This window comes from Saccopteryx leptura, chromosome 6 (assembly GCF_036850995.1).
Source record: "Saccopteryx leptura isolate mSacLep1 chromosome 6, mSacLep1_pri_phased_curated, whole genome shotgun sequence".
Taxonomy (NCBI): Eukaryota; Metazoa; Chordata; class Mammalia; order Chiroptera; family Emballonuridae; genus Saccopteryx; species Saccopteryx leptura.
The window spans coordinates 74,656,553-74,677,664 of NC_089508.1; the positions used below are offsets into that span (position 1 = coordinate 74,656,553).

General features: G+C 44.5%; 1 protein-coding gene across 2 annotated transcripts in view; it reads right to left on the reverse strand.

Moving 5' to 3' along the window:
* Nucleotides 1-21,112, reverse strand: part of SQOR (sulfide quinone oxidoreductase) — a 55,306-nt gene that overhangs the window by 15,195 nt on the left and 18,999 nt on the right. For both annotated transcript variants that reach the window (XM_066343360.1, XM_066343359.1), the window contains 4 exons: nucleotides 19,907-20,157; nucleotides 16,592-16,762; nucleotides 8,286-8,339; nucleotides 3,911-4,105 (listed from right to left, as the gene is read on the reverse strand). In XM_066343360.1, the coding sequence (XP_066199457.1) occupies nucleotides 3,911-4,105; nucleotides 8,286-8,339; nucleotides 16,592-16,762; nucleotides 19,907-20,140 (654 nt within the window). In that variant the 5' untranslated portion in view covers nucleotides 20,141-20,157. The remainder of the gene's footprint in view (nucleotides 1-3,910; nucleotides 4,106-8,285; nucleotides 8,340-16,591; nucleotides 16,763-19,906; nucleotides 20,158-21,112) is intronic.

Below are 21,112 nucleotides of genomic sequence, written 5' to 3' on the forward strand. Positions count from 1 at the left end.
CAATAAATATTCAGTGAGGTCCTGAGCTGGCCAGAGCTGTTGTAGGTGCTGAGAGGACATCAGTGAGCAAGACAAAGCTCCTGCGTCCCCCTGGCTTGTACACTGTCATACTGTTCATGTTTCAGAGGCGAGAGTTCTCCCACCCACCTAAAATCTTATGGCTCCCAAGACAGAAACTTCTCTCAGGCCACTCAAAAGTTGGGAGAAAAGAGTTAAGCAAAGAGAATTTCCAGGAAGAAAGAAACAGCTAGTCTCTTACTCTTTTCTTTGTGCATCCCCTTTTAGGATTTGCTCACCTGGATCTTACTATTTGAAAGAAGTTAAGTGAGCAAGAATCTCAAGTGGCTGTGCCAACCTGGAATTCTCATAACCCCCAAAAATCTTTCTTAGAAATGTGACAACTGGAACCGTTCCTTAGTTCCCCACCCCACAGGATTGGTGCTGGTTCACATGCCTCAGGTGAAGGCCTGCCCCATGCTGGGTCCCAGGCATACATTCAACATCTCTTTAGTCCCATCATCTTCTCCTCTTCTCCCCACCTGTCCCTTTACAGAACCACAGGCTGCTCTGAATCCTACCACTGTCCTGAGTCGGCCCACGCCTTAGGAAACCTAGTGCGATGCCCCACAGACAGGCAGGAGGGCAGGGCAGCTTCCCCGTGGCATCACCATGTGCTCTCCAGCTGCGGACACCTGCTCTGACAGAGGGCATCAGAGGACTACTGAGAGAGAGGGCCCCTAATCTCCTTTTCTGCTAAGGTTTAAAGTTCCACATAAACATTTTTTTTGCCTTTATAATTGACATTTTGTCTTTTATATTTCCAAAAATGTATATCAAGATCCAGAAAATATTCATAACCTTGAACTTGAGTAGGAGCAGCTGATGATATTACTATGTATAAAAAGGAACAATATATTGTACAACTAATTCTCTAACTGTGGTAAGGTACTGTTGGTCAAATAAGTTTGTAAATATGATATATAGGTTTGCTCGCTTATAGTTTGCATTGGGGTGTGGGGGACAGGTTGTAAGCAGGCAGGGTCGTTATAGCCTAAAGCTTAGTTTTAAGACTAAGCCTTTCCCACCCTTTTGAGGAATCCCATTATGCCCTCAGATAAGTGACTTTGTATCAGAGACTTCTTTGTTTGTATATTGGATTAAAGGTTTTGATTTCTACACTATAAAGTGGGGCAGAGGAGCCCATGCAGGAGAGAGAGCAGAAAAACGCCACGCTGAGGAGAGGAGAAGCAGCCAAGATGGCAGAGTGCTGAAGGAGAAGCCAGTTTGTGCAGAGAGAAGGAGATGGGGAACAGAGGTAAATAAGGCTAGTGAGGTACAAACCTTTGATCCTAGGAAAACTCGGATAAGTCAGTGGCTTTGGGAGCCCTGAATGGAAAGGGAAGTGTTTTCCCACTGTGTGTATTTCTTGCATGCTGGGTGCAAGCTAGGATTAAAGCTAATGGCCCACCAGTTCTTGGCTCCGTTGTTTCATTACCATCTATCCAAATTAAACCTTAACCTGCACAGGCCAGGCAGCTGTGATGGTGGCCGTGGCTACTGGCTTTACAGGTACCAAAAAGTTGCAAAATTAATATTGATATTTCAGGAAGAAAGGTCAGGCTTTCTGTCCCATCCTTCCCTTGGGGAGGGGAGGGAGAAGAATGTAGAAGTTTCCTGACTTACAAGGACAATGGGTCATTTAGTTTTGACTATAGAATAAAGGTTGTCTGAGGATTTTCTTCTCTCTTTCAATAAGAGACAGAATTTACATACCACACTACATTGATTTTGGCTCTTCCTCCCTTCCTGGAATCCTGAGAGTAACATACAGGCAAAGGAGGGGAGATAGATACTAAATGATTTGTAAATGTCCTTGATCGTATTACCTTGAAAGTTTTAATGTTTTTGTGGATCCCCTAGACCAGCGGTAGTCAACCTTTTTATACCTACTGCCCACTTTTGTATCTCTGTTAGTAGTAAAATTTTCTAACCGCCCACTGGTTCCACGGTAATGGTGATTTACAAAGTAAGGAAATAACTTTATTTTATAAAATTTATAAAGCAGAGTTACAGCAAGTTAAAGCATATAATAATAATTACTTACCAAGTACTTTATGTCAGATTTTTGCTAAGTTTGGCAGAATAAAACAACTTTATAGAGTTGTTTTTAAAACTACTTACTAGAATTAAATCTATCTTTTTATTCATACTTTGGTTGCTCCACTACCACCCACCATGAAAGCTGGAACACCCACTAGTGGGCAGTAGGGACCAGGTTGACTACCACTGCCCTAGACAAATGTTATAGGCTTGTTAATAATTGTGTCATGATGTCATGCTCCCCCAACCTGTGTGTAATCAGGGTATATAACCAGCCTCTGAAATGTATTTGGCATTCACGATTTAGTTCTGCAATGCCCCATGTTAGTTATATGTAGCCGACATATTAAGAAATCTCCTCCTTTTAATAAAACCCTTCAAAATTCATCTGGATTCAGTGTCTCTACATAAACCCGCAGAAGTGAGGTATGGTACTTTACAACATAACTATATGGAAATATTTAAACAACACCTAACATATCTCCCCAATAGATTTTTATACGCACATTAAAAAGTATGCTACAGCTCTGGCCAGATAGCTCAGTTGATTAACATTATCCTGATATGCAAATGTTGTGGGTTTGATCCCCCATCAGGGCACAGACAGAAACAGATCAATGTTTCTCTCTCTCTCTCTCTCTCTCTCTCTCTCTCTTTCTTCTTCTCTAAAATCAATAAATATAAAAATAATAAAATAAAATCAATAAATTCAAGAAAAGAAAAAAGTATGTTACAAAGAATTTTTTTTCTTTTCTAAGTGAGACAAGAAGAGATAGAGAGACAGACTCCCACATGTGCCTCGACTGGGATCCACCCAGCAACCCCTATCAGGGGCCAATGCTCTGCCCATCTGGGTCCATGCTCCCAACCGAGCTATTTTTAGTGCCCGAGGTAGAGGCTCCATGGAGCCATCCTCAGCACCTGGGGCCAATGATCTCACACCAATCGAGCCATGGCTGTCAAAGAGTAAGAAAGGAGAGAGAGAAGGGGGAAAGGGAGAAGTGGAGAAGCAGATGATTGCTTCTCCTTTGTGTCCTGACTGGGAATCAAACCCAAGACATTCACACTCCAGTCCAATGCTCTATCACTGAGCCAACTGGCCAGGGCCACAAAGACTATTTAATGACAGTAATACATCTAAGTTTGTAGGTACAGTATGATTGTAACCATGTTTACACAAACATGCATAGAAAAAAATGGAAGGTCATTTTAAATTGGTGATAGCAGCTGAATTAAAACAATTAGATTATGATTGACTTCTTCCTTTTTTCTACTTTATAAACTTCCAATTATAAGCCCTAGCTGGTTGGCTCAGCAGTAGAGCATCAGTCTGGCGTTGGAAGTCCCGGCTTCGATTCCTGGCCAGGGCACACAGGAGAAGTGACCATTTGCTTCTCCACCCATCCCCCTCTCCTTTCTCTTTCTCTTCCCCTCCCACAGCCAAGGATCCACAGGAGCAAAGTTGGCCCTTGGCGCTGAGGACGGCTCCATGGCCTCCACCTCAGGCGCTAGAATGGCTCTGGTTGCAAAGGGCCCAGATGGGCAGAGCCTAGTCCCCTGGTGGGCATGCCGGGTGGATCCCAGTCAGGTACATGGGGGAGTCTGTCTCTCTGCCTTCCTGCTTCAGAAAAATACAATAAAAACAAAACAAAACAAAATTCCAATTATATATCATTTTGTACACATACAACAAAAATTTAGAAATGAAAAAAGTATTTTGACATGGATAGAGTAGAACTCTGGCCATCATGAAATCAGCACCAGCTACATGCCCACCGCACCTGTCTCTGTCCCTGGAAAGGAAGCATACCTTCCTGAAATAGGCTTCTGACAAATACATGATCTTCTGCGGGGCACCAGCACACTTTATCGGAGTATTTGGGAAAGTGAAGATGGCATTGCCCTCCTTGAAGTCCTGCAGAGCTTTCCATGTCTTCTCTACCGTGCTAACTGAATAATTGGACCCTATTTTGGGATGGGCAAAACCTTCTGGTAGGCCTTTAATCTGCAACAAAAGACACAAATAAAAAATGTTTTACCATATGATTTCACGTATATGTGGAATCTAAAGAACAAAATAAACGAACAAAGCTGAAACAGACTCAGACACAGACAGCAGGCTGGTGGTTGCCAAACAGGAGGGGCACTGGGAACGGGGTGAAAGAGGTGAGGGATTAAGAAGTACAAACTGACAGTCCCAAAACAGTCACGGAAATGTAAGGTACACCATAGAGAATATACTCAATAATTCTGTGATGACTATGCCTGGTGCCAGGTGGGTGCTGGAAATAATCAGGGGGAACACTTTGTAAAGTATATATGATCATCTAACCAATAAGCTGTACACCTAAAACCAATATAAAATAAAATTGAAAGTTAACTAAAAATAAAATCCTTAACAGAAGTGCAAATGGCTTTTCTTTGCCATTTCTACAAACTTGCAAGCATGTCGGTACAATGATCAGCGCCCAGTCCTCACACACGCTGAGCAGGCAGATGGGTGAGGGATCTGGTAAGACCAGCACTATAGCTCCCAGAAGCACCTGTCAAGCTACAGATTGGACCCAGCCCAGGGAAGCCCCTCCACCTCCCTGGCCTTGAGATCATGATTTGAATATGCATGCTTCCTTCCACCACCTGAGTATGGACAAGAATTCAGGCATGCGTCCTTTTTGGAGAACCAGTTGCCTTACTGGAAGGAAGCACGATAGACAGAACCACAAATTATGATGTCGACAACAGCAAACTTAAATTACCCCTACATCGGGTTGTATCAGATCAAACTCTTGGTAAAGGCAGATAATGAAATACTATGGAATACTACTCAGCCATAAAAAATTATGACATCAGATCATTTATAACAAAATGGTGGAATCTTGATAACATTATACGGAGTGAAATAAGTAAATCAGAAAAAAACAAAAACTACATGATTCCATACATAGGTGGGACATAAAAACGAGACTAAGAGACATGGACAAGAGTGTGATGGTTACCGGGGGTGGAGGGAGGGAGGACACGGGAGGGAAGGAGGGAGAGGGGAAGGGAGAGGGGAAGGGGCACAAAGAAAACTAGATAGAAGGTGACAGAGAACAATCTGACTCTGGGCGATGGGTATGCAACATAATTTGAATGACAAGATAACCTGGACATGTTTTCTTTGAATATATGTGCCCTGATTTATTAATGTCACCCCATTAACATTAATAAAAATTTATTTTAAAAAAATGAAATACATGGGTTTGGGAACCATGCAGACCTGGCTTGAGTCCTAGCTTTTCCACTTATGCGTGTTGTGACCCTTGGTAAATTAGCTAATACCTGTAAGCCAGTGGGTGTCAAAATGCGGTCTCCAGAGCAGCAGCACCAGCAGCCCCTGCGAACTTGCTGAAAAGGCACATTCTCAGGCGCCCCACCCCAGACCTACTGAAACAGAAACTCAGGGGTGAGCCCAGAAATCTGTTTTAATAGGTGATTCCATGAGCACTGGGGCTTGAAAAGCTTATGTTCATCATCTGTAAAGGGGGGATAAAGGAACAACTTCTCAGAATTCTTGGCAGGAGTAAATAAGCCCACACGTGTAAAGTGCTTAGAAAAATGACATGCACGTGGTAAGTGCTCCATAGGTGGCAGTGTATTCCTGCCAGTAAGATAACCAGATACTTGTCTTAAATGTTAGAAGGCTCACGACTACCATACACACTTCTTGGCAATGCTTTAAAATTTTCTCATTAGTATTTCTCCAGTGTATTTCATTTTAGCACACTTGCAGAGTAACCTCGTCCTTTGTTTTACGATATGGTATGTATTCAACAGTATAGATATACTAAAATTAATTCAAAGTCTTTGATAAATGTACTTTTCTTACATTTCCATTTTCTTTTACTATTAAAATAACGCTGTGGTGACCAAACAAACAAAGGAAGGAAGAGAAGATTCACAACATGCAATGAGAGTGGCACAGACTGAGATAAGAGACTGAGGCGCCAGTCCTTCCAGCAAGAGAAGGAAATCTATCAAAAATTAAAAAGTCATCAGGATGGGCTGGTTCTTCAGAGTCTCCCCACGCTGTTCCTCAGAATGTAGGGCTACGATCTCCAGAATCACTCGACACTGATCCCCAGGTCTCAAGGAAACAGGGTCCTATGATCTCTTCTATCACACTCAAAGTCAAGAGCAACTATTTCTTTAATTACTGGTCATATCTCCTGCTACAGTTTAAGTAGATATAATACTAGCAGTTTCAGCAATAATCATTTATTATTATAACATCACCTTGCATTTGAATGTTCCTGCAGTTTCACATCTGTGCTAACACTGGATGTTCACTGCACACCCCTGAGAGAGGGAGAGAGATATTATTGGCCCATAGACAGACCTGAGAAAAATGAAGGAGAGAGAGGCTGAGAGAACCTTACAGAACTAGACACCGCAGGCCCGACCCAGGGCTCTTCCCACAGGACTTCCATACTTCCTGGGCCCAAAGCAAAACTACTCAAGAGATAAACAGCTGGTCTCTTATCGCCTTCATTGTCTTTCTCTATCTGAAGAAGCTGCTGTTAAGGTAAAAGATGCCAAAAAAAAAAAAAAAATGGGAGACCTTGTCATAAAGGGCAGTTCATGACCCCTTGTCCAGTCCAAGTGCTTCTCTGGGAACCCTGAAGCAAAGCGAGGCAGGGGAGGCAGAGGAAGAGATGAGATCTGACCCTGCTTTGGCTGCACGTTGGGAGCTATGGACTATCCTATCACATGTACCGGGCCAGTAAGCAGGACACCGTGCTGCAGAGACCCCATGGAGCTGGAGGGAGAAAGAGGTAGGGACTGCTGGGCAGAGAGAGGCTGCCAGGGGTCCAACAGAACCCAGGTCAGAGATCCAGCCCTTCTGAAGACCCACCTACATTTCTGCCCTAGAGATCCGGATCCCTTGGTATCCTCATCAAATAAACCCCCCTTTTGTTTACAGTAACTTGAGTGGCTGTCTATTGTCCACAATCAAAGAGTCGCAGGTAATATAGCAGCCTCAGCTTCCTCTTCGCTTAAGTGGAGATAAAAATACCTTTCTCACAAGTAGCTGTGAGGAATCAATATCAGATTCTCAGCATGTACCTGGTACATAGTAGAGACTCCAGAATAATAGCTACATTTAAATATGATTGTTCCTTAGTTTTCCGCAAAAGGCTGCTAAGGACTCTCAGCACTGTTCTCTTCAAACAGCCCTGCTCAGATGGCATTGGGGGTCTCGGAGAGACAGTCCCATGGAGATGCACCATCTTTGCTAAGTCAACACTTCAGGGGCTCTCTTGAGAGACATGGACCTCCCAGAAGGTGCAACTGGCACCTTCTCCAGATACAGTACTCCATAGTTTGTTGTTAGATGGGACACATGACCATGCCAACGTGACCCGAACTCATCACAACCTTCACACCAACTCATGGCTTCTTTGAACCTTCAGAGAACACACCCCAGGATATTGTCACCACCTTACTCTGGACATGTCATGATTTGGGTTTCCATGTAGGAATTATACTTCAAAGACCTTTGCTGAGCCAACTCAGATAAGGCCTTTGCCTGTATCAAATTTCTGAAACTTGTAACCTGGTTATCACCATGCTGACTTTCTCTATGATGTTTTAGAAAATTGAACTTGAATCTCACAAGAGTAAGACAGCAGTAGGCTCCCTACTCACAGAAAAGAGAGATGGAAGGAACTTCCGGGGCAGTAGTTATATTGTGTCGGTCACCTCGTACCAAAATGCCCACCCTCCACATAGCAAAACCCAGACCTCCCTCCAGCTCCTGATAAACTCACTGCTGGCATTCTACCCTTAAAGTCTACTTAAGAATTCAAAATCTAAATCTTACTTTCGAAGGAAAATTTAATCTATAATACAGCCAACTCAGTCTTACTAGAAAGGTAGTTTTCTTGTAAGTGTGAAAAAGGCTGCTCTTTTGCTTAAATTCCCATTAGGGCAGGAGCACGCTAAACTAAGATTAAAGCTTAAAGCTAGATCATATTATCATTGACAGAATATTAGAGCAGACATTTTAAAACCATACAATGACTACTGAGAAATAAAGCTAGAAGAGGAATCTTAGTACTTCTTCTTGTCAAAGTGACTAAAAAAAGCCACTGAAGCCACTGGCATAAGCAGGCCAGTGAACACAGATGTAGTTTAAAACTTACCTTGTCATAGTCCAGCTGGAGTCCAAGAGCAATAATAAGATATTTGTAGGAGATCTGCAACACAAAACAAAGCGATTTTAGACCAGGATGCAAAAAGTGGCAGCGCAAGGGCTGACTCAGGCCCCAGACAAGTGTGGCCGACACAGAGTTTCCATTCATTTATGTGGACGACTTGGAGCTGTGGGTTGTGGGCAGGAAGGGCATCAGGGGCCATACATGCTCCAGTCTTCCATCATGCCCACCATTCTCACACCTCACTGCTTCACAAATACTGTGTAACTGTCCTAGCTTCTGAGAGCTGAGGCTCCTATATTTTTATGCAGTGGAGAATGATGGCAAAGAGGCCACAACTTTTACGCAGGGCTTTTGTTAACTCTTTTCACGTTGAGGAGGGGGGGAATGACTTTCTAATCTTAAAAACAGTCAACTCTTTAAAAAATCTATGGGGTAATGTATAAATCCCAAGCAAATATGACCTGCCATATGGATGGATCGATATCATAACTGAGAAACTGTTCTTTTGAGGGTCATTGTAAAAGATGTGATATAATGTATCTGATATTATTTAACAATCTGTTTGGGATTGAAAAGTCCCCTCCTTAAATATGGGTATTGTGATTATTCATGCTGAAGAGTAAAAGTCTCCATATTTATTGTGATAGAAATATGGGTTGAGGATCAGGAGGAAGACAAGTTGGAGCCAGGAAAAGTCAGCAAGAAAGAAATAAAAGGGGCCTGACCAAGCGGTGACACAGTGGATAGAGTGTCGGACTGGGATGCAGAGGACCCAAGTTCGAAACCCTAAGGTTGCTGGCTTGAGCGTGGGATCATAGACATGACCCCGTGGTTGCTGGCTTGAAGCCCAAGGTCGCTGGCTTGAGCAAAGGGTCACTTGGTCTGCTGTAGCCCCAGGGTCAAGGCACATATGAGAAAGCAATCAATGAACAACTAAGGAGCTGCAATAAAGAATTGATGCTTCTCATCTCTCTCCTTCCTGTCTATCCCTATGTATCCCTCTCTCTGTCTCTCCCTCTGTCTCTGTCACACACAAAAAATTAATTAATTAACTAATTAATTAAAAGCAGTAAAAGGAATTGCCTAGGGAACTGGAGAGGTAGAATGATGGCTATGAGCCCAGAAAGGATGTCAGGTAATGATGACCTCTCTCCTGTACTAAATAGAGAAGCGCAGCACACAAGCTGTGCTGATCACAACTAAAGAAAGGAGATTCCAAGGTGCAAGAGTGCTTGGTTCACAGTGGGAAGCAAGAGCAGCAAATCACTGAACAGGTCCTGCCCTGGAACCCAGAAGACCCAGCTCCAAGGTCACCTCCACAGCAAGGCCTGCCTATGACTCAAACTTCCTCCCCACTCACCCCTCCCGAGCTCCCTCAGCACAGTGTACATGACATTTTATAGCACTTGTCAAGTACATATAGCAGTAATGTCCTCACCCACCACTTTGTATACTCCTAGAGGATAAGAGTTATGTTCCTTACACAGTGGTACCTTGAGATACGAGCAGACCAACATACAAATTTTTTAAGATACAAGCTGCGACTCAGTCCGTATTTTTGTTCGAGATCCAAGCGAAATTCTGAGATACAAGTCGTGATCCAGGAAGCTGCCGCTAGTTGGCGTGTTGGCGCACAGGTCTGGTATCAGCAGCACAACACCAGCATCTCATTCTTTCTCACGTGTTACCCACAGAATAAAGTCAAATCTCATGCACTGTACTCGTTCTTGCATCATTTTTGCATTTTTTACTAACTTTTTTTTGTGTGCTATCATGGGGCCGAAGAAAGTGAGTGTAAAGGACAGTGGTGAGAAGAGAATGATGTCAATAGAAATAAAGCAAGAAATTATAGAAAAACATGAGCATGGTGTACGAGTGATTGAACTGGCAAGGCTGTATGACCGCAATACATCTACAATTTGTACCATCCTTAAACAAAAGGATGCCATCAAAAGTGCAAATCCAGCAAAAGGAACTACAATTCTGTCCCAATTAAGGACAAATATCCATGAAGAAATGGAGAGACTTCTGCTGGTGTGGGTGAGAGAGAAAGAGCTGGCAGGAGATACAGTGACAGAGACTGTAATATGCGAAAAGGCATGTATTATTTATGGTGACTTGAAGAAGAAAGAACCATCAACCTCAAAAGAAGCAGCAGAAGATACATTTAGGCAAGTCATGGCTAATTTGAAAATTTCAAGAAGAGATCTGGCATCCACTCAATGGTGAGGCATGGTGAAGCTGCGAGTGCTGACGTTAAGGCATGTGAGGAGTACATCACACATTTTGCTGTGCTTATCGCAAAGGAAGGCTACATCCCCCAACAAGTGTTCAACTGTGATGAAACAGGATAGTTTGGGAAAAAATTCACCAGAGGACTTTCATCCCCGCAGAGGAGACGAAGCTACCAGGCCATAAACCCATGAAGGACCGTCTGACCCTTGCATTGTATGCAAATGCTAGTGGTGACTGTAAATTAAAGCCACTGCTAGTGTATCATTCCAAAAATCCTTGAGCCTTTAAGACTCACAAGATTCTTAAAGAAAAACTGCAGCTTATGCGGCGCACCAATGCTAGGGCATGGGTTACGCGGCAGTGTTTTATTGAATGGGTAAATCTCATCTTTGGTCCTGCAGTGAAGAAATATCTTCAAGAAAATAAACTCCCCGCCCTGGCCGGTTGGCTCAGCGGTAGAGCGTCGGCCTAGCGTGCGGAGGACCCGGGTTCGATTCCCGGCCAGGGCACATAGGAGAGGCGCACATTTGCCTCTCCACCCCTCCGCCGCACTTTCCTCTCTGTCTCTCTCTTCCCCCTCCTGCAGCCAAGGCTCCATTGGAGCAAAGATGGCCCGGGCGCTGGGGATGGCTCTGTGGCCTCTGCCTCAGGCGCTGGAGTGGCTCTGGTCGCAACATGGCGACGCCCAGGATGGGCAGAGCATCGCCCCCTGGTGGGCAGAGCTTCGCCCCTGGTGGGCGTGCCGGGTGGATCCCGGTCGGGCGCATGCGGGAGTCTGTCTGACTGTCTCTCCCTGTTTCCAGCTTCAGAAAAATGAAAAAAAAAAAAAAAAAAAAAAAAAAAAAAAAAAGATAAAAAAAAAAGAAAATAAACTCCCGATGAAAGCATTACTAATCCTTGAAAATGCTCCAGCCCACCCACCTGGTCTTGAAGATAACATTCTCAATGAGTTCAAATTTGTGAAAGTCCTCTACCTCCCTCCCAACATGACTTCAATCTTGCAACCTATGGATCAGCATGTCATTTCCAACTTTAAAAAGCTTTACACAAAGCACTTGTTCCACCGCTGCTTTGAGGTGACTGAGAATACAAATCTAACCCTTCGAGAGTTTTGGAAAGATCACTATAACATTGTGATATGTTTACGCATTATTGACTTGGCATGGCAAGAGGTTAAGAAGAACCTTGAACTCGGCATGGAAAAAGTTATGGCCTGATGTTATTGCAGACAGGGACTTCGAAGGATTCGAACCAGAGACTGAGACTGAGGTAGAAGCATTGGAGGAGATTGTGTCCCTCGGAAAGTCGATGGGTCTGGAGGTAGATGAGGGTGATGTAAACGAGCTCGTTGAGGAACATGAGGAGGAACTCTCAACTGAGGAGTTGAAGGAGCTACAGATGATGCAACATACGAAGCTTCTGCAAGAGATTAGTAGTGAGGAGAGATAGAGTCAGAGGAAGTGATTTCTACAAGTAAAATTAAAGACATGCTGGCAATGTGGGAGAAGCTTTCAAGTTTCATTGAAAAGAAACACCCAGAAAAAGTTTCAACTGGTCGTGCTTCAGCACTTTTTAATGACATTTGTTTGTCACATTTCTGTAACATTTTAAAGGCAGGCAAAAGCAAACCTCTTTGGATAGATTTTTATTCAAAAGTCCTGCAAGTGAAAGTGCCAGAAGTGCAGCCAAAAAGGCAAAAACGGGTGATGATTAAATGAAAAATATGTAATGTGAAGCTTAGGTTAAGTTTCAAGTTAAGAAAGTGCATTTTTTTACAATTAAGTTTTTGTGGTTTCATTTTAAGTAAAGAAAGTGCAGTTTTAGTTTTGTTTAAAGTAAAGAAAATGCAGTTTTAGTTTACATTTAGTGTTAAGAAAGTGCAGTTTTAGTTTACATGTCTACAGTGCCTGCATCCCTTCCTCCCTCCCTCCTCCTCTGCCATTCACCTCCGTTAGCCGCACTCATCTGTCTCCAAGATAAGAACACAATACTAAATAACACTTTTTTCTTTTTATTTCATATATTTTGTTTTGCATTGGTAAAGTATACATGTGTGTTTCTTAATTAAAAAACATGTCTTTTTCATAATTTAGGATGGTTTAGAGATGTTTCACAGGGCTGGAACAGATTAAATCTATTTTAGTTATTTTAAATGGGAGAAATTTGTTTGATATACTAGTTGACTGACTTACGGGCTCAGTTACAGAATGAATTAAACTCATATCTCAAGGTACCACTGTATTCCTAGAACCTAGCATAGCCAATTAAAGTTAGGAACTTGGTAATGATGGAGAAATGGAGGGATGGAGGGAGGGATGGAGGGATGGAGGGATGGAGGGATGGATGATTAATGCCAATTGCTTGTGCAAATACAATTTATCAAAGTGGATAGCAATGTATTCATCATCATCCATTATGATTTCCCTCTCCATAGACAGCAGATGCCCTGAAACTTCTTGTTCTATAGGAAAGTGTACTAGGTCCATTAAATGGCTGGCTGAACTGTGTTGAGTCTTCAGGGTATGTGAGGCCAGAGGTGGCATGGGGTCTGGGGGTGATGATCCACAGGTAAAACATACGAACACTGTCAACAAGAAAAGCCTTTGGTTTGTGCATGCCTTGATGGCTTTATTAGAGCATAGTAGTGATTATTTTTAGGATTAGTAATAACAGATAAGCTTATGAAAAATCATTAAGGGAGAATAAACCCTAAGGTAGCAAAGAATAAGAAGGAACCCTCAAGTCTTTGAATGAGTTCAAGTTTCCAAGCCAGATGTTCTAAACTCTAAAACTCTAAGGAATTGCAAAAACTTGTAGACAAGACTTTTAAGCAATTGCAGAGAACAGTGAGACCTTTCTAGAAGGCTAAATATGGAAAAATATTCTAATTTTATACAGGTAGTCAGGGAGGTAACTAACCACTTAGTAAATAAGATGTTCATCCATTTCAAAATTCCAGGCTTATCTACTGAATAGATGTCTCCCAGCAATTTTTAAAAAGATCATCAACATGGATTCAGATGGCAAACCTGCTTTCAGTCAGTCAACAGGTAAAATTGCTGGCACACAGTGGATACCCAATATATATTTCCTTTTTTTCATGCATTCCGATTTTTTTTTTTAATTCAGTGAGAGGAGAGGAGGCAGAGACTCCCAAATGTGCCCCAACTGGGATCCACCTGGTAAGCCCACTAGGGGGGCGATGCTCTGCCCATATGGGGTTATTGCTCCATTGCTCCAATTGAGCTTTTCTTAACGCCTAAGGCAGAGGCCATGGAGCCATCCTCAGCTTCTGGGGCCAACTCACTCCAATCAAGCTATGGCTGCAGGAGGGGAAGAGAAAGAGAAAGAGAGAAAGAGAAAAGTGAGAGAGGGAAAGGTGGAGAAGCAGAAGGGTGCTTCTCCTGTGTTCCTGGACCAGTAATCGAACCCGAGACTTCTACACGCCGGGCCAGCACTCTACCACTGAGCCAACTGGCCAAGGCCTTTTCATATGTTCTTTTCAAAATAATAATGGCAACATTTTATGAACATCCACTTTATAAAAAGATGATATCTCCCATGAGATGTTACATGCCAATTTAGGATATGACTTGGAATATTTTTGCTCTAAAAATCCTGGGGAAAAGGTCCCACCAGCTGGAACCAACTTCTTCCCTAGCCCTAAAACAAGACACTCCAACTTTCCTAAGGGTCTAGCCTGAGAGGTCTAAGCGGGGCTCAGAACTGAGCACATCTGCCAGCGCCTCTTTCTCAAGTGATGAGACAAGTTTATGATCCTTAAATGAGCACAGACCCAACCACAGAGGGCTCTGAGCTGTAATGTAAAGAAGTATGATCAAGGAGAGAGGCTCTGCTGTAGCAAAGGAGTGATGTGGGTTATAAAATACAAATCTCCTGGCCCCCGGAGCCAGCAGCAGGCTAGCAAGGAAAATGAGTTCCAAAGCTCAATCCTGAGAATTGAGAACAATCTTGTGTTTCATTCAGCCCGCTCTCCTGGGGGTGGTGGGGGAAATAAGGAAGTTCATCAACAGAAGAAAAATAATATATAAAAATTAAAACTTAAAATAAATGTATATTTTATTAAATAATATGTTAAATATTATTTATTTTAGGATAGGGGAAGCCCAACTTGACAGTGGATCATGTGATTAAAAGATCCGGCAGTTTGAACTGACCTCTAACATGAACCAGCACTGTAGTAACTGTCGCTAAAGAGGCAAATGCTAACTTAGGCTCTGTCTGATCGTGGCAGGGAATGGTGCCGTGCTATTCTGGGCTCTTCTGTAGCGTTGCGTCCTCCTCCAGGCGCCTCTTTCATGGAGGCGCTAACAAGTCTGATAATGTGTAAAGCAGGGTAAAGAGGGTAGTGAGGGGACTGAAGACCATGGACTATGAGGAAAAGCTGAGAAAAGTAGGGACAAGGGGATAAGTCTACCTGGAGACTGACAGAGACTATAAAAACCATCTTTGCATAGGTGAAGAGTTTCTCCACACAAAAGAGAGAAGATATTCTTTCTCACACTAGAGAAAGAACAAGGAACAAGAAAGTTTTAAGTCTAATAACACCCTGGGGGCCCAAGAAAAAATAAGAAAGAGGTTACAGGAAGGTGGACTCTGACCCATTCAAGGCAACACTTTCATATAACCTAGCTGTCTAAAAAAGAGAGGAATACCCTTGTCAGAGAAGTCCTTTACCCTGAAACATGTAAATACCAACCCATTTTCAGTTCGGTCCCCTAGCCTGATGTGCCTCAATCCCAAGTATTTGGGTCAATTCTTTTTCATTAATGTTCATCACTTCTAACACTCTATAATTTACTTAGTATGTCTATTGTCTATTGTATGCCCTCCTGAACTAGAAAATAAAATCCAGGACAGTGGGATTTTTATCTGGTTTTGTTAAATCATATAGTCCCTAAAATGTACCTAGTTTATAATAGATGCTTAATAAATATTTGTGGGTGGAAGGAAGGAAGAAAGGAAAGGAGGGAGGCCAAAAGGCAGACAGGTAATCTTGATCAGGGTTCAGGGAAAAGCTACAAATCTCTGAACTCCTTAAAACTAAACACAAAATTTAGTACATATGTGAATTTTTCTAAAGCAGGCTTATATCGGTTGCTCAAAAGACCCATGATCCAGGGAAAGGTTAAGAGCCAGTAAGTCCCTGCCTAAAGGAAGCAGTTGGACTTGAAAATCTTTCAGTTCCCACCAACTCTCATATTTTCTATTTATTTAAATGCCAGAATGCCCAGATTGGAGGAAGAGGGGAAGGTATTAAGGCCACAGCCTCTGGGGGCCCAAGAACCATGGGAGCCCATAACAGGCAGTGCGGCATGTTGGCTGCACTGACTGCCGGTGTCCTGCGCTCAGCAGCAGATGAAAGGACATGACGCTGCAGATGGCTTCTGAGCCTGAGGTCTCACCATCTTGCTCTCATCCCCTCAGTCAAACTCAGGGCAGCAGATCTGAAAAACTTTGATCCCTGGGTGGTGAAGATGGGAGGAGACTTCTAAATGGTGTGATCAATTATGACTCTCAAGCTCCAGTAGCCATCAAGTCTCCTTAGCCCTGGCCCAAACCACAGCTGCCCCCCCCACTCCCTTCCAACTCTGGCAGAGCACCCCCTGGTGGGACTGGGATGGATATTTTCCAACATCCCCTTCCTCTGAGAGGCCGTCTGTCAGGTAGAGAGCTGCCCTCTCCAAAGGAAAAAGGAGGAAGGCGCCTGCTATTCTAACACATTGTAGTATTATTTGTTCATTGACCATTCAGATGCAAGATACTGTACCAAGCCATAGGGAAAACAATGGGTGTTCACAAATACTTGTCTTAGTCGTTCATTTATTAATTCACCATCACTCAGTCTTTCCACATGTCCCATCTTCCATTCATCACACACCCTCCCCTCTCACGCAGGATTTAACACACACACTACATACACACACGCACGTATATATACCATCCTCTCACCATGAAGCTGGCCAGTTTGATAAAAGCTGTACATTTCATACAAGCCCTTGATTAACAAAAGCCAAAGGGTCCCAGTGGGTTACCTCCTTGCCATTATCTGTGCGGATGCAATTCTTGTCTGGGTTCAGCTCAGCCACTCTAGCTCTGATCCATTCCACACCAGAAGGAATCACACTCGCTGTGGGACGGCCAGATGAGGACAACTGTTTGGCACCAGCACCCACCAGCGTCCAGATTGGCTGATAGTAATGTCTCTGAGAAAAAGTATTTGGAGATTTCAATTTGAGGCTGATCAAAGTGTCACAGCTAAAGGCCCATGAGCTAGACTCTCAATTACTCCCTCCTGTCCACCTGGAGTATCGCATAGAAAGTCTCCAAGTTAGTCTTCCCCACCTGCCCTCCCATTGGTGCCTCTTATTATGTTAAACTCCGAAGGGCGGTCATGTACAAGAATTCTGCCAAGATCTTCAAAGGAAGCCATAAATTATCACTAGTGACCACTGTAGTGTTTATTGCTAATAGCTAATTTGGGGTTTAACATGTATACATACATGTTATATATACATTCATATATACACATATTATGGAAACATTTATGTGCACAAATACAAGGAAAAATTAAGCCCAGTAGCCTAAATATGGTTCTTCAGTAGTTTGTGGGGGCTGCAGTAAGTTTAAAAAGTTGACAGCCACTCAGGGGATCCTCAAAACTTCATTAACTCCCAACTATGTTTGCCAAGCCTGTGCAAGATGCAGACATTTGCCTCGGCCCTATTAGCCCCCTTCTCCTTTCTTAGAGATTTTACACCCAAAGCCAGGAGGCACCAGATGCAACCCCAGAATGCAACACATGCCCAACTTCCACTACTTCCTAACGTTCTCTTGCTTTCGATGATCCACTGTGGACCTAAGTTAGTTGTGAAATTTCTAGACTCAGGAGCTAAGGGCAGCTTGGTTTAATGGTCGCAGAGAATTCCAGCTCTCTCATTGGTAGGGGGACCAAGAGCCCTCACAGTATTGCCCAAATACCTCACACTGGCCAGACAGAATTGGCAACACCCACAGAGAGGTGAAGAGAATATGAGGAATGGCTTTGCAATCTCCCTACAGCCAGTATCAGATGTGATCCCAGAGGACAGAAGCAGTTGTGAAGGCAGAATCATTTCAAGTCCACCTTGAACATAAAGAGGAAGGAAAACGCAAGCTCAGATGTTCTTTTAGAGTTTAGACTACAAACAAGTGCCAGCTCCAGCTATCACTAAGTTAGTGATAGATACAGGAGGGAAAGAAATAAGCCAACTGCCTGAGTCTCTCCTTTGAGAGACTCCTGTCCTGCACATCCTCGTATGGTAAAACAGACATGATTCTGGCCTCCGTGACATGTGTTCAGTGCCTCCGTTTCATTACAAAGAATAGCCCCTGTCCGTGGGTTAGCTACGATAGGCCACCTGAGACAACTCTCAGATCACTATCATTTAAAGTGTTGTCACCCTGGCCAGTTGGCTTAGTGGTAGATAGAGTGTTGGCCCGGCATGTGGATATCCAGGGTTTGATTCCTAGTTAGAGCACACAGGAAAAGCACCCCTCTGCTTCTCCATCCCTCCACCTCTCACTTCTCTGTGTGTGTGTGTGTGTGTGTGTGTGTGCACGCACGCACGTGTGTTCCTCTCCTGCAGCCATGGCTCAATTGGAGCAAGTTGGCCCGGGTGCTGAGGATGGCCCCATGGCTTCTGCCTCAGGTACTAAGAAGAGCTCGGTTGCTGAGCAACAGAGCAACACCCCAGATGGACACAGCATCGCACCTTAGATGGCTTGCCGGGTGGATTCCGGTGGGGCCTCATGCAGGAGTCTGTCTCTCTGCCTCCCCTCATCTCACTGAATTTAAAAAAAAAAAAAATTTGTCCCTGAATATCACTTTAAAAAAGAAGGTAATAGAGAACACCCTGCAGTCTCCTCTCTGATCACAAAGCACACCAACTCTCATTGTAACAAAGCCTGGGCAGCCTCCTTTGGTACCAAGGAGACTTCCTGGAAGGCAGTGTGCCTTTCTTACCTCCCCTACCACCAAACAGCCACAAGATCCATTTTGCTGCTGCCCTCAAGGATACAGTTCCCAACTGGTACATGCCTGGTTCCTTAGGAAACATCACACAAACCACCAAAAATCCTGAATATTTATCTGTAGCTTTTGGACAATTTTTAAATTTTTTTTCATGAAGTAGTGCTTTACTTCCCAGCTTCCCTCCTGGTGTTTGCTACCCTTTTTTATTCTGCCTTCTAATCTGTTTATAATTCCTTGCACTTAAATTTCTGAAACCAACTAACACATTCCCAGAGGCCTCCCTGTCCCTTCATTCATTGCCCTTTCTCCATACTAGACCAGAGACAGGAAAGTGCAATGACCACTGATTTTCCTATGGACATGACGTTACAGTGAGGGGGCTTCATGGGTTGAGATATACTAAAGTTATAACCCTGGTATCTGTGAATGTGACCTTATTTGGAAATAGGGTCTTTGCAGATGTAATCAAGTTAAGAGAACTGAGAGAGAATAAGTATCTATTGTTTTAAGACATTTGGTTTGTGAAAATGTGTTATGGCAAGCCTAAGAAACTCGTACAGAGAACATAAAAAGCCAAGAGATCTGCCCTTTCTCCCTCCCTCCATCTTCTCCAGTCCTTTTGGACTGCCTGAGTTTTGTGCCCAGAAGGAGAAGCACCAACCCAAGGACACGACAGCCCAGCAGCCGACAGTCACCCCCATCCCACTCCCTAGCACACGCACGCATGCACACACAAGGCACAAGGACACGACAGCCCAGCAGCCGACAGTCACCCCCATCCCACTCCCTAGCGCATGCACGCATGCACACACAAGGCACAAGGACACGACAGCCCAGCACCCAACAGTCACCCCCATCCCACTCCCTAGCGCGCGCATGCATGCACACACAAGGACACGACAGCCCAGCACCCAACAGTCTCCCCCATCCCACTCCCTGGTGCACGCACGCACGCACACACAAGGACATGACAGCCCAGCACCCAACAGTCACCCCCATCCCAATCCCTGGTGCACGCACGCACACACACACAAGGACACGACAGCCCAGCACCCAACAGTCACCCCCATCTCACTCCCTGGTGCACGCACGCATGCACACACAAGGACACGACAGCCCAGCACCCAACAGTCTCCCCCATCCCACTCCCTAGCGCACGCATGCACACACAAGGACACGACAGCCCAGCACCCGACAGTCACCCCCATCCCACTCCCTAGCGCGCGCACGCATGCACACACAAGGACACGACAACCCAGCACCCAACAGTCTCCCCCATCCCACTCCCTAGCGCACGCACGCATGCACACACAAGTACTCAGAAGGGGAGACTCACCTCGCTGGGCTCAACGATGGCCACATTCTCTGCGCCCACTCTCCTCTTCATACGGGAGGCCATGGTGACCCCACCGCTGCCCCCACCCAGCACCAGCACCTCATAGTGAGTCCTGGCGGCGAGGCCAGCCCCGGTGTGCAGCTGAAGCAGGCCAGCCTGCTGAGAGCCCAGCCTGAGGAAGCAGCTGAAGAGCTGGGCCCGGGGGCTGGACACCATGGTGACCAGTGGGGTCATCTTCACACTGGATCCAACTAGAAAGGAATAGATGAGGCTATGAATAAGGAAGAGACCACTATGTGACCAAAGCATTTTCTTTCTGGAAGAAAGGGGAGGCTGGCGCCGGGCCAGCACCAGCTGGTGCCCATCGTCTCCCCTCAAGACCACCTCCCCAGCTGGCTGTGGCCCCAGAGTCTCCTGACAGTGCAAGACAGGTAACCAACAACCGATTAAGCTGCCATTTCCACCCTTCCTCCTTTCAGGGCATCCAGACTCACCTTTAAATTCTTTCTAATAGTTTGTCTGTACCCATCCTTGTCCACCCAGGAGTTCTAGGACATCCTGTGTTGCACGCAGTTGCCACCCATTCTTCCCTCAGCCACATGCCTCAACTCTTTCTTTGGCTTTTCAGTCCCTCAGAGATGTAGGAGTCCACAGGCAGATACCTGTACATGTCCACGCCATAAGGGCCCCTGAGACCTTGCTGAAACAGACGCAGTCCAGCAAGAAACCCACCTTTGACAACTCAGAGTTCACACCAAGGAAATCAGGGCCGTGGCCCCACTCAGAGCCTCCTGCCTCTGCTTGCCCAGGGAGATACAATTTAATCAAATCACGGGCTACAGACAAACAAAGGCCCTCCAGACCTTTGACCGCTTCAACCAGATAATGAAAAGGCCATAACGAAAGCCCTGCCTGGTATCGTAAAGTTATATTTTGTGTAAAAATCTACACATGCTGTTGGCCAGTCTTTTATGATAGCAATCAGTAAACATTATCCCCTGAATAGTTTACTCCAAGAGATACATTTAACCTTCAGAAAAAGCCATTTCTGCTCTGAGCATTTCGTGCTCTGGCAGTGAGAATATGAAGGCTCCTCAGACACAGCCTTGGCTTCCCCCACCCACAGAACTGACTGGATGTCTTGGATACCATCTACTTGTAAAATGAACGGCCCAGACTCAAACTATCTCCCTCTCTGAGTTTTAT